Raw genomic sequence first — 14,612 nt, forward strand, 5'->3', positions numbered from 1 at the left:
AACTGATCAGCGACAGTACTAATGTGTGGTTGACACGTCCCCTCACTGGTTCCTAGGAATCAGCCTTCCCCAGGGCTCCAGTTGCGTTTGTGTTCAGTAATGTTGGTTATTGGTGATATATGTTTGCTTTGCTTCCTGAACCCTTTAGGATTTTCTTAATGTATTCGGTGTTTCCAAACACATCACCTTTTTGAGCCCCTAGAAATGGGGAAAGCAAATTAGCTCAAAGGTTCCCAGCAGCTGAATGAAGCCTGCGCACTGCGAGAGCCTCTGCCCGGCAGCTGTCTGATCCACTTAGGCAGCAATCCTACAGTGGTGAAAGACCTCCCTGCTTTTTAAGCCTAAGAATAAACAACATATTTGGGATCTGAAGATTCCCTGCTCTGGAATGAAAGGTTGCTTCAATGTTCTCTTTTCCTCTTGCCCCATTTAACAGACACACCCCAGAAGTGAGTGACACCTCAGAGAAAAAGTAGATGCTTAAGCTTGGGGTTGGGACTTATCCCTAAGGGTAGAAGTAAATGTATTCATGGACTTAAAAGCATTAGTTGTTTTTAACACAACTAACTGGTCAACCTCTTAGAAACCTGAGAGGAATGTCTAAACATCGCTAGAATTAACACTTTGGTTTTAAATCTTACTTTCAAGATTGTAATTGTCCTACTATTTTAAGATCAATACAAGAGATGTGTTTGCATACATGTGTAGGATCCCTCTGGATCCTACTGTCTCTACTTCCCCGATGCTAAGATTATAGGCATGCTCCGCCACACCTACCTGGGTGTGTAGATAGGAGTTGGGGATCCAAATTAAGGTTCCTGTACTTGATTGGCAAGCACTTTAACAATTGAGCCATCTTTCCAACTCAAAGAGTTTAAGATTGTTTTTCTTTAGCTATTAAAATATTAACTCAGTCAGCTTTGACTTGTGTGGACATCCTAGAAAACCAATCCCTACCTGTTTTTGAATGGTATAAACTAGACAAATACAGTCTTTATGTTCTGAAAAGCATTCTGGGATTAGTAGTATTTCACCTTCCTCCTGAAGAGTCATAGGATTAGTAAGATATCTTAGACTGCTTTTAATTGCTGTAACAAAAAATACTCAAGGCTAGATAATTTGTAAAGAATGAGGTTTCTTTAGATTCCAGTTTGGGAGAACCAAAGGCATGTCAATGGCATGCATTTGGCCTTGTACAATGTCATATCCTGGAAGCAAAATGGGAAGTACTGTGACTGTGGGGAGGGAGGGAGGGAGGGACAGAGAGAGAGAGAGAGAGAGAGAGAGAGAGAGAGAGACAGAGAGACAGAGAGACAGAGAGAGAGAGAGACAGAGAGAGAGAGAGACAGAGACAGAGACAGAGACAGAGAGAGAGAGGAAACAGACCATCCTGTGTAACAGTCTATTCTCATGGTAATTTGTTCAATCCCTGGAGGCCCATCCTTTCCATCCTTTCCACAAGAGAAGTAACCATGACTCTTAAAAAAGAGACGCTAGTCTGTTCATGAAACGTCCCTTGGTGACCTAATTGCCTTGAACTAGGTATACACTTGTGAAGGGTCCTACCAACTCTAACATTGACACCGTGGGAACTATGTTCCAGCATCTGAATTTTTGTGGGTCAAACCCCATCACAGCAGTATCCACAGGAAGCCCCAGTCAAACCCCAATATTTTCTTTTTAATTGAGATTGCTTTGTAACAAACAAAAGAATGAATCCATTCATTATTCTTTTCATAATATTAACATAAAAGTAGGTAATGACTCCTAGGTGGCCAAAACAATAGGGGCGGGAACTAATTGGTCAATTTTCCCTGAATTTTTATCAGATTCATTACCTCTCCAGCACAATGGAAACTATGTGAGCTAAATGAGCTAAGACCTTTGTGACATAAATTTTAGAGGGGAGCAATAGCTGAAGTGCACAAAATTGTGAGACTATAATACATGGGAGTGTTCATCGGCATATACATATGCTAATTTAGAGCCCATTTTGGAGTAAATCAGACAACAGAAACCTTTTATGGGTGGATTTCAGAATAGACTGTGGAGATAGTAGTCAAAGGCCTGTGCACTTCTTTGCCCCCATTCTTAGCTTGCGCCTTTTCAAACTGTATAATTTATAAAATGAAAATATCATGCATAGTTTGAAAACAGCTAGTTATGGGGTAGAGGAACCATTATCCAAATTCAAGAAGCATAATGACTGTGAAGTTTGTGTTTTAAACATCTGACATTGATCCATGAGTTTCTAATTGTAATATCATGGATGACCAGCTTCTGTAGCCTTTTCTGAAACATCATTTGTGCCCACAGATATCTCCTTATTGCAGCAGGAAAAGCCATATTTTTTGGGCTTCTTTGGATTTATAATTGCATCTGATTGAGGAGAAGAATATTGAGTGAATATTGAATATTCTTGTCTAATTTTCTTAGTCCTCATTCAGGAGTGCCACCATGGATTGTGTGGTCTGTGGAGGCACAAGACAGTAACTGTATAAACTACTCAATAAGTTCTAGGAGAGAAACTACAGACAGAACTTGGCAGTATCAATACATGAATTAAATGAGAGACGAGACATGGAAAATACCAGGGCGAGAGCCATACCCACTGTAAACATAATCTGTTGTTCAGGTGTGCCGAGTCTTGGAAGAGTTTGAAAGTTTCCATTATCTAGAGCCATGAAGAAAAACACAGAGATAACTGAATTGTGAAAATAATATTATAATCTTCACTTTACAGGAAATAAGGTACTAAGGTTGTTCAGTTATTGAGAAAGGATAACTATTTTCCTGAAAGGTGATATTGGTTGGTCACTCCCTTTGCAAAGTAGAAGGCATGTCCAGGCTGTGACCCATGGATTACATCAGACCAGGATAGCTGGTGTTGTGATAGAATATGGGATTGATGGTTGAGTGGCTGAGTCAAATATGGTATGTAAATATTATCTGACCTTTGTTTTTTTATATTAGGTTGTTCTATTATTTATCCATTTGTGCATCATATGTGTATGCTTATGTATGTATGAATATATGAGACCGCCACATATTTGTAAGTCAGAGAACAAATTATGGAATTGAAAACTCTTTTTTCTCTCATGTGAGTCCCAAGGATTGAACTCAGGTCATCAAACTTCATGGCAAGAAACTTTTACAGCTGAGCAAACTCACCAGCCCTATTTGGCATTTAAAGGGAATGAGATTCTCTTGCATTCTGCAAAACAGATGAGCTTTAAGGAATTTATGCAAACTGAAATAAGACAAAAGGACAATTATGATATGATCCTGCTTCTATGTAGTACCTAAAATAGTCATGAGTCATATTCATAGAGACAGAATGTAAGATAGTCATCCCAAACGGGAAGAGAGAACAGAGCACTGTCATTCCTGAGTGGAGAGTTTCACTTTGAATAGTGGAGAATTGGAGAAAGGAGGATGAGAACATTACCCAACAAAATGCTGTATTAGTATATACTCAGAAACAGTGGAGGTGAAGTGTCATGCTTTGTAAGCAGTGGGGGGAAAAAGCAAGAGAGGAAAAGCAATAAAGAAAAAGCCTATTCTCTTCTCTTTTCTTTCTCCAACTTGCCCTTCCTCTGTTTCCTTTCTCTTTTGTTTCCAACAGGCAAGCCAAATTTCCCCACTGAAAACTTCCCATTGAAAACTCCTACATTCTCCTCCATATGAGTTCCCACCCTGTCATCTCAGCTTTCTGAGATCACTGTACAGGCTCTCAATGCTATAACCTACTCTGGAGATCTTGCCCACCTGACTCATGCTTGCAACTTTTCACTGTCCCTTTCCCAGGCTGGGCACACCTGTCAATTGACTCCTCATTGGATGGCTAAATAGCATCCCCATCTGTTGACTGCGTTCTTTCCCTGCAGTCAGCCCAGATACTTTTACATACGCAGCACTTCCCTGAATGTTTTCCTTTATCTGTTTTTTTTTTAATCCATTCATCTGCCTCTATCCTCTATAAAACCTTTAGATGCTACAAGTCCTCAAACTTGGGACTGGGGCTGTTTGCTGAGGCTTCTTGATGGTGTACCAAAATCATGTTTAGGGCCAGCAATATGACTCAGCATATAAAGTGCTTGCCACCAATCCTGATGACTTGAGTTTAATCCCCAAGGTGGATCCTATATGGTAGAAGGGGAGACCCAGCTCCCACACATTGTCCTCTGACTTATGCATGTACACCCTACACATCAGTATGCACAGGCATACACTAGATTTTAAAAATAAATATAGAGGAAATGAGTGCATGTTTAACTTGAACTTTTACTCCCTCTCCATTGACTCGACAGTTCCAAGTCACTGTCTTCTCTCAGCATCCAATTCTGTAGCCAACCCATACACCTCCACGACTCTCACAGCCGTCCCAGAGCAGCCTAACTCATCTGACTGTACAACGCCTCCTTGTTACTAAAGAATGCCCTCCCCTGACTTCTGTACTCTACTCTAGGCTCCTGTCAGTCCTTCAGCCCTTGCTGTTCTACCCACACCCCATGAGAGTGAGCCTCAGCTCCAGCCACCCTTTTTACTGAGGGGAAAGGACCATGCCTTCCCCACCTCACCACCTCCAGATGTGCCACTTCCATGATTACCAAGACTTTCCTTCTATTCTGCCTACTAAACCTAAATGTATATTCTCAGATAAATAGCAGCTCTGCACCAGGGCACGCTCTAGCTGATTCAGTCCCAACAGCATCTCTCCCAACATCCTCTCTAACACCCTTCACAGCTTGGGACTGTCCACTTAAACTTGCTTTTTGACAGCCCTCTCTCTTAGGATGCCATCTTCATGTGGTTAGTGGGTAGTTTTGCAGATTGATATGAGCCTATATCAAATGTTTATAAGAGTATCACATACATAGTAGGTGCATAATAAATAATTTACTGGAATAAGTGAAAGGAAAGAATGTAGAAAATGGAGAGGGAAGAAAAAGAGAGAAAGAAGAAAAGAGAGAGAGAGAGAGAGAGAGAGAGAGAGGAAGGGAAGAAAAAGACAAGAAAGGAAAAGAAAGTAAGGGAGGGAGAGACAAGTTTCTCACAAAGCTGTTCCATGTAACCTCTAAAGAAATGAGCAGGGTCAGTTGTTTGAAGCAAACTTATTCATGAAAATGTAAATTTGCACAAAGAATATGTTGAAAGGTGATTTTTCCACTTTACAAATGATCCATCATGGGATTCTTTAAACAGACTACCTGAGTACACGTAAAATAAAATTTTATTGATCGAAACCATATGTGTGCTCGGAATTTTCCAGCTAAGAGTCTTTTATACAAAGCCAGGCTAGCCTATAAGCAGTTTCCTTGAGGCACCTGGCCCACAATGGCCAACTCTCAGATTTCTAAGGCAACAACAGATAGAGAAGCTGGGAATGCAAAGGCTGTTCCAAACCTGCAGCATGCAAAGCAGAGATCCCAGCCAGTCCAGAGCCTCGTGACTCTCCTCACAAAATAGCTAAAGGATAGATGAGCATCACAACTCACCTTTCTGTGTCCTGGATAAGATTCTGAGAAGTGGCTTCCCACGGGGCTGCTGTGGAAAGAAATAGCAAATTGATGCTTTCCTTCTCACGGCTCAAGGCCTGCTGCTCCCTCTGCCGCTGAAGATGGAGTCACGTGACCGCAGAGCAGAAAAGAGAAACCAGCATAGGTAAAATGCAGCTCACCTTTATGGGGTCTGGTTCCTTCATTTAGACAAGATGGGGCCCTTCTCGTGATCATTATTTCCTAATTCTACCCCCATCTTCCGTGAATCAGGCGATCTATAAACCTTCAGTCTAGTGAGAGAATTTTTGCAGCTATTTATGCCTTTCGTCTTGGATAGAAAACTTAAAGAGAATGGACTTTAAATGAAATATTTATAATAGTTGTGGAACTGCCTGATTTAATGGGCAGTTCTTGATAGAAAAGAAAATACTTTGCAGAAGTTAAAACTAACAGTGAAACATACTTTGCTGTGGTGGGAACCAAGCAGGCTATTATGAACTGCCGATTGGGTGAAATAGTTTAGATACCAAAGGAAAACTATGCCTGGGGTGTAGTGAGAACTACGAAGGTAAACAGGGACTAGGTTACTTTTACCCTTCAAACACAAGGCTGCTTTTATCTCAGAAAATGCAAAACCTCCAAATTTTTAATAAAATACAGGATGTGGGTGGAGGGCAGCAAGCTTATAGTCTTGGCAACATTCTGCTCTCATCGACTTGCCAAGGCATCTTTTCTACCCTAGCTCCCCAAAGTTTTGAATTTTTCTGTCCAAATGTTATTCTATTCAATAGCATCTCGAGAGAAGAATTCTTTATCTACGTGATGCACGTAGATACTAACTTCTCCTGTGAATGCATTTAGAGTAAGAATGATCCCTTAGCCTCTTCTCAATACTGTCTAGAAAGCCACAGAATCTATTCATGGGAATCTTATTTAGATGTCTCCTGCTCTCTAGGTTACAGTGAGGTCTTGAATATATCAGCAAATCTGAATTATATTTGAAAGTTGATGTTCTTATATTTTTGTCTGCATTTGTTTCTGCTTAGTTTCCTAGCTATTTCTACAAATGACAGCAGGTCATACCTTCAGTGGAGAACAGGAATGAGTTGAAACGTGGAACAGAATAGGAAAAAAAGAGAAGGGGATGGAAATGTAGAGAATTAGTTGAGTACTAAGCCACAAATGGGACATCTATCTCACGTCACCTCCAGAAGGCCAGGGACCATCTTGGAAAAGGAAGCAGAATGATTTTAAGAGTCACAAGCTGGAAAGGACTGGAGTGAGCAGCATATTTTAGGAATAACTGGACCACTGAGTTCATGAACTGACAGCAGTTGTAGTTGCCTACATAAGACCTACCAAATCAAGACAGTCTATGTCCTAGTGTGAAGACACAGGGACTGTAAGCCCACACCCCCACCTGAGGACCTGAATCTATGGACAGTTGACAGCTTCTAGGGGAGAAACAGTTTTCTGTAAGAGTAATTTTTATTTTCCTGAGTGATTGTTGTCTCTGGGGCTTACTGCCTCTGTCTGCTAACCTAGCCCTAGTTCTGGAAGCTTCTAGACTCTGTACAATCTTATCTAAGCCTAAAATATTTTCAGCCTCTGAGACTTAAGTGCTGAATAAATTCACTCCTTCTAGTTCTTTCTGATCTCTGGCTGACTGATTCAACTTAGCTGTTCTAACTCCTCTCCAAGCTGACTGATTCAATCTAGCCTTCTCTCAGTTTCTTACTCAATGACTCTGCTTGGCCTCATAATAACTTTGTCAATCTGTTCTAATCTTCTGACTCCTTCTCATTCTCTGGTTTGTTTTGTCTTCACCTGTGTCTAGCTTGTTTTCTCTGTAACATGTCTCTGTAAAACTCTCCCAGCAAAACTGCCTCCATCTTCTCTGCGCGGCCCCTTATGGAGCTTCCCCTTCCTCTCTCCACTTGAGAATTAGGCACATCCTGTTTTGTCAAATCTTTCTGTGATTTGTCACTTTGCCTGCCACTCTACTAGACATCAATTTCAAACATGGTGCTTCCTTCTACAGACTAACTTTGTCTTCACTGTTTGTGATTAAAGGTATCTGCTAAGGGCTGAGCTGCATCACAACTATAGACAGGGGTTTTTGTTTTGTTTTGTTTTTTTCTGCAACTAACACAATCTTAGGGTTTACACTGTGATCAAACATATTGCAACAGAAAGAAAGAAGGAAAGAAAGAAAGAAAGAGAGGGGGGAGGGAGGGAGGGAGAAAGAAAGAAAAAGAAAGGAAGAAAGAAGCTCAGTGGTAGGGATGTAGGGGATCTAGAAAATATTAGAGGGCAGTTGGGAGTAAACATGATCAAAATACATTGTATAAAGTACAATATATATAGTGGTGGTGGATATAGGACCTTAGAGCTAACTAATTAAACTAAAGCTGACAATTGGCCAAAGTCCCAGGAAGAACTGAATATGACGAGAAGATTATAACAGTAGTTGAGGGTGAATAAGAGGAGTTTGTGAGATTAAAAACCATCTAATTGGAATTGTAACTTGAAAAGTAGGGAGAAGAACCAAAACTGGTTGACGTTTCTGCAGACTATCCCATGCTAGCAGCAGACTTTTTTTTTTTATTAACTTGAGTATTTCTTATATACATTTCGAGTGTTATTCCCTTTCCCAGTTTCCGGGCAAACATCCCCCTAATCCCTCCCCAGTCCCCTTCCTTATGGGTGTTCCCCTCCCCATCCTCCCCCCATTGCCGCCCTCCCCCCAACAATCACGTTCACTGGGGGTTCAGTCTTAGCAGGACCCAGGGCTTCCCCTTCCACTGGTGCTCTTACTAGGATATTCATTGCTACCTATGAGGTCAGAGTCCAGGGTCAGTCCATGTATAGTCTTTAGGTAGTGGCTTAGTCCCTGGAAGGTCTGGTTGGTTGGCATTGTTGTACATATGGGGTCTTCAAGCTCTTCCGGTTCTTTCTCTGATTCTTTCAATGGGGGTCCCGTTCTCAGTTCAGTGGTTTGCTAAGCAGCAGACTTTTTAACCTGAACCATGAGCTTCCCACCTGTGATACTCACTCACTCTTTGTTAACAGCATCTTTCATGACTGAAACACAGTCCAAGAGGCATTCTAAAGAGACATAAACAACAGCTCATTTCGAAAAACTTAATATTCTAGTTGGAGAGAATGTAAGGCCACATTCAAATATTTTCGTCACGTCTTCACATGAAGAGATTCTATCAGTCTCTCTTCCTGTGTCCATCAGGAGGGAAGCGGGAGAGAGCTAACACAAGCACAGCTAATTTGTAAGAATCCCCAAGTTGTACGTAGGTAGGTGGATAGATGGATAGATGGATACATGGACAGATGGATAGACAGAGGGACAAGCAGGCAGGCAGATACTATATGGAAGCTAGCATAAATGGTTAAAATTTGCTACTATTTAATAAAAGGGGGCATAAATACTTGAAGGGCTAAGGAGAACCTATGTGCATCGTGGAGGGACTTTCCTCTTGATCTCTTCATTCATGTCGCCTGTCACATTAAGGACAGGATGGGTCCCAGTAATAGTTCAGCCACAGCCACAGCCTTATTTCTTTTCAAATGTGCTGGTTTCATTTTTCTACACAGCTGAGGAAATGTGATGCCCTGGTAATGTACCATGGTTGCTGTTCTGTACATTCAGCTGCGAAGCACACTGACCTAGAGCGAGTTGGGAATTGGGGGCTGTATTGTAGGATAAATGTGACCTGAAAGAAAGAGAATAGCACACAGTGTAGATAAGTTCTAATCCCAGCACTGGATAGAACCAGTGGGAATTGTATGTCAATGCTCAGAACAACCCCTTCACCCCATCCCATTTCCCTTGGAGCTTTTGAGTCGAAGAACACATTAAAATGAGACTTCAGTATGGTCCTTTGTTACCTGTAATTACATGATCTCATGTATTTTACCTTTAAATGGTAATGGACTGTAGTTCTGGAGGGTCTCATTAGAAAAGTGTTCAGTTTTTAGTTACAAATGAATGATAATCATTCTGTTTTTTAATTCTTCATCGAATTAATCGTCAAAATTATTCACTTTTAATCACATAATGCTATGCCTGTTACAAAATAAGCATGTGAATGAAAAGAGGAAAGAAAAAAAGGAGAGGAAAAGATTCAGCAACTGTATTATTTTCCTGCCGCCGTAATCTTATTTTACTTCTGATTTCTGCCAGTGTTCCTGTGTTATTTAGAATAAAGAATTATAGTAGGTTGCGTATATGTCATCTGTATCTTACATTTGCCAAAGAAAAGGTGTGAGTTGTGAACTTTGTCCTTGCCTTCTAGATTCGGAAAGAAGAAAGATGATAAAGTTGGGAAAACGGAACAGAAAGGTACACAGAAGTCCGGGCACCCAGGAGAAGAAGAGCTGGAAAGGATGAAGGAAGAAAGGGAGAGGTGAGGAAAACACAGACACCCTTCCCCTTTATGGACCGTGGAATCTGTGTTTAAGTTACCAACTTCCGATAATCAACAGGAGGGATTTTAGTTGAAGTACACCAGCGAGCTGGGGCCTCCCTGATAAAGCAAACCACCTTGCCAGGGAACCATAGCTATGTCTTCGTCTTGTCAGACCTGTAGTCCCATTCTACGTCTCTCCCGTTCTGACTCCATTGGTGCATATTTTCCCATGGCTTAAAGAATGATTTTTTTTCTCCTGCTAATCCAAAGGTCATTTTGATATTGATGTTTAGAACTCTCAAGTTCCCCTGGTCTGTTCCTCATTTTTGACAGCCTGCTACATGCCTTTCCTAATTATATTCTGCTAACTCCATTTGGCCATGTAATTTGAGAAGTACATGTCCCCCTATCCCCCATTTCTCAAAAGCTCCTGTCTTTTATTAGGCTATCAGCAAGCTGAAAGCCTGCTACCCATCTGTGGAAGGGCTGGTTTCATAGACGGGTGATGGCTGCTCGTGAGGGCCAAATGCTCCTACTGGAGAGCATGGTGCTCCATCAGACAAGAGGTCCTTCATGTCCCTCATAGTCTTTGATGTTAACTCTGGCACTTCCCCCATGTAGATGTGAAAATGTCTGATTTTAAAACATGCAATTGAATACTCCTATGTCTCCTGAAAATTCTTTACCTTCTGAACAAAATGAAGCTCAGAGAAAGACTAAGATGAGACAGAACTGGATCTAATTTTATGTATTTGTGATTGCTCAGGGGATGTCAAATGTATCTAGTTTTTCCCTTGTTATTAGCTAAGTTTATCCTTGTGGGTTTTTTTTTAATTTTAGCATCCATTCTTATAGCTTATCACTGTAGCATATGTACTAAGGAAAACACATCTATTCATTGTGTTTTCGAGCGCACAGCAGCCTAAAGTCTCTCTGGCTAACCTTTTACCCATTCTTGAACACAATTTTGATTGAGAAGGCTGACTTTACCAATAAGAGAGGAGAGGCTATTTAGTTCTTTCTCATTTCTGAGAAGTTGATAAGCTGTGGTTCCAGGGTCACCAGAACAGTTAAAAGGAAATCAGTTTTCTACATTGATGTTGTCTATTCACCTGACAGCTCCCCTACAGACGAGAAAGGTCCTCCCCATCATAGGCCAGGATGCAGAAATCCTGCAATGTAAATGCAATTCTGACACAGATTTTAATGCATGCACTGGCAGAGACAGCCGCACTCTGAGCCTGCATCACCGACCTTTGCAGGTCTCCTGACTTCATTATTGAGACTGTCCCTGTGCCTCATCTTTGGGAATCTGAGCTGTTTCCAAGAATGCAGACTGGGCATTTTTTGCAGTCCATTGCTTGCTTGAGTTGGGGGTAAAGTCTCCCAGTAGCAAGTGGACTGCGTGCCAGCTGGAAAATTGATAACTCATAAAACAAGGTGGGCTGCCTCGAAGCAAGAGTTCATTTCCTTTCTGGTTCTGCCTTTAGGAAGCAGGTGCCTGCGGGAGTTTTGTTCTTAAAAGCAAAGCTGTAAATTTGCCTCAGCTGACTATATAGGCTTCAGGTCTAATATTCTTAAAATATGTCTGGTGAAAATATTGAAAGGGTTGTACTATTAGCCTGCACTTAAGCCACCCAGCACACATGAACACATAAAACAGATCCAATATGGGTTTCCTACAGACAACCCTGTCTCAGTCAGGTGTTGAAGAAGAAGTTGAAGGAACTGATTTTAGGGTTGGGTGCTATAGAATTAATGGCCAAGGGCATTTCAACACTCACCGTTTGAGGACCATGGAGGGTGGAGATGGAGCTGAACATGTGGTGTTGTTCCCAACCATGGAGTACTGGTTTTGGGCTGATCCACAGGAAACCAATTTACAGCTCTCATGGATCTCAGCAAGTATGCCTCTCTTAATGGAGAGTTGCCATGGAGGAAAGAAATGAAAATAGAAAATATTGATAAATGTTATTGTTGTCCCTTTTACTTGATATAATCAAAGTTTGTTTCCTTGAAATGAGTCAAACTATCTTATTGCTTACTAATTCTGTCAAGGCTCTGTGCATATAATGGTTTTCCATTAGACGTTTTCAAAGTATTTAAAGCCATTAAATAAAATACATAGTATACAGCATTGGACATCGCAGTTGGTAGAACCAATTTTTAAGCTTGCAGGAATTTTGTGAGCTAGTCCATCCGTGAGTTCTTTAAAATGGGTATACGGATATTTTAAATTACTTTTAAAATGAGATTTTTTTTGAGAAGACAGTTTACTAACTGTACACTAACAAAAGTCTAAATCAACTTCCTTCACTGTATAACCAAAAAGATATTATCAAAAATGCAAACAGGAAAAAATGTAAAATATATGGTTTAAGCCATAAAATATGGTCTGTGGGTCACCTGTGTCCATCTGGATCACTAGAAGAATCCAAATCTTGGAAGCTGCCGTACAGGAATCATTGTTTATTCAATAGATAAATCTGAGGTGACTCTTCAGCTTCCTGAAAAACACTGTCTTGAAGGAACAGAATGCAGTTCAAACATCAGGCCTTCTTATTTTAGGAAATATGATACCCAGAAATTTTCCCTATTAAGACCGAGTAGCCCAGACTACAGATTCCATCACCTTTCTTCATGAGCCCTCTCTAAAGCAATGTACCTAGGCGACGTGCTCTTCCACAGATGTGTGAAGAGTCCTTCTTGGCACACCCAGCCTAGGATGAGTCATAGACTCTAGAGCTGTGTTTCTCAACCTTCCTAATGCTGCAGCCCTTTAATATAGTTCCGGGTGATCCCAACCATTAACTATTTCATTGCTACTTCATAACTGTGATACTGTTATGAACAATAATATAAGTATCTGTGTTTTCTGGTGGTCTGAGGGGACACCTGTAAAAGAGTCAGTCAATCCTACAAAAGATTGTGACCTGCATTGAGAACCACTGCTCTAGAATTATCGCCCTGTACCCCACTGGTAGGGAAAGGTCATAAACTCATGAAAAAACATTTTGGGAAATATAAAATAAATAATTCTATAACAACCCCCTAGCCATTATTAATAGTTTTGTAATCTGTCTTCTATACCTACTTGTCCTTTAGAAACTTGATATCCATGCTGCAGAGATCACATAGTTCTATTCTCACATCGCAATCTTCCAACTCGTCCCCATGACCTTTGTGTTTTTAAAACACGTCATCTTGATCACTGCTGACCACTCTGTCTACTTAGCCTACGTATATTATTTGTCTTCCATTATCAAACGGTTATCTGCTTATGTAATTTTACTGTTCCAGAAAGTACTTTGATTAGCATCATTAGGTTCAAAGTCCTTATAGATTAACTCTTAAATTACAGAGTTCTTGGGAAGCATCAATGTTGATTCTGTCTTTGTCCTAGTATTAATCTAACCTTTGTTCTAAACTTTAGGATGATATGATTCCTCTTCCACTTATTCATCATGTTATTGTTCTTATTATTCATATCTTTTTATAAATTAGCTACAATCTAATTCCTGATATGGGAGTGATTAGTGCTGTATGTGGAACTTTACCTAGAACTATACCATGACAATGTTAACGAAACCATATAATAGTTAGAGTAGCCTATAGAAACAGAGTCTGTAATGCTAATTGTCAATGGGAAAAGGAGGACATTTAGTATGTGTAGAGACATTTCTGACTGCCATTACTCCAAAAGGATGGGGGAGAGGGAGTTTTTACTGCTTTTTTACTGGATAGAAATCTCTAAACATCTACAATGTGCAAGACTTTCTTCCCCTACAAGAATAAATTATTCAATCCAAATGTCAATAGTGTAGTGTTGAGACCCTTTCTAATCACAGGAATTTACAAAATATAAGAAAAACTTTCTGAATATCAGTAATTAATTGTATTATCTCATAGTATCCTGTGGCTAATGCAGAGAAACACTCAGTTTGCCAGATGACATGATTCAAAGGATTATTAGTTTTGTGAGAAATTGTGCCTAAATATTGCCAATGAACACTGCATCTATATAAGCATGCAAGGATAGTTTTTCTTGAACATTTACTTTAATGCTGTCCTGCTGAGTACTAATACTGGTGGTGGTGGCCTGCTGATCAGCCATGGGTGCCAAGCATTGAAGAGGTTGACAAGCGTGTGTGCTGGCAGAGGTATCTGGAACCATGGGGAGAATCAAACATAAAGAAGTTAATAGGAATAAATGTAAAATCTTACATTCGGGCCCAGGAATGAGCTGTACAAACACAGGATGTGGAAGGTTTGACTTAATACCAAATATATGAAATTTTTGCCTGATGGTTTTAGTTGAGGCTAAGTGTAGCATGAGTCAACATAGGGATGTGCCTGCCAAAACTTAATCCATTCTAGGCTGCATTACTGGAAGTTCATGTACAAAATGAAGAAACAATAATTCTTATTTTACACGGCTCACATCATACCTAGTATAACCCAAGACTTTGTCCCACTCTACACTGCAGTCCACATGTCTGAAAAGCACTGGAGAACCTGGAGAGACACAGCTGGGACATGAGCTGGCTTCAGATACAAGCGAGAATATATTTATTCACAACACCGTTTTCATCCTATTCTACTTCATCTATTCGTCAACCTGTTATTTAGTTACTTGAAGATACTAATAGAGCATTATCTTAAGAGAAGCATTCTTCAGCTTAATAAA

At 40.4% G+C, this 14,612-nt stretch overlaps 1 protein-coding gene across 3 annotated transcripts in view; it reads left to right on the forward strand.

The window, feature by feature from the left end:
* Pard3b (par-3 family cell polarity regulator beta) overlaps nt 1-14,612 on the forward strand; it is a 1,028,687-nt gene that overhangs the window by 810,973 nt on the left and 203,102 nt on the right. For all 3 annotated transcript variants that reach the window (XM_039083322.2, NM_001191808.2, XM_063266952.1), the window contains 1 exon segment: nt 9,812-9,922. In XM_039083322.2, the coding sequence (XP_038939250.1) occupies nt 9,812-9,922 (111 nt within the window).

Source organism: Rattus norvegicus, chromosome 9 (genome assembly GCF_036323735.1).
Source record: "Rattus norvegicus strain BN/NHsdMcwi chromosome 9, GRCr8, whole genome shotgun sequence".
Taxonomy (NCBI): Eukaryota; Metazoa; Chordata; class Mammalia; order Rodentia; family Muridae; genus Rattus; species Rattus norvegicus.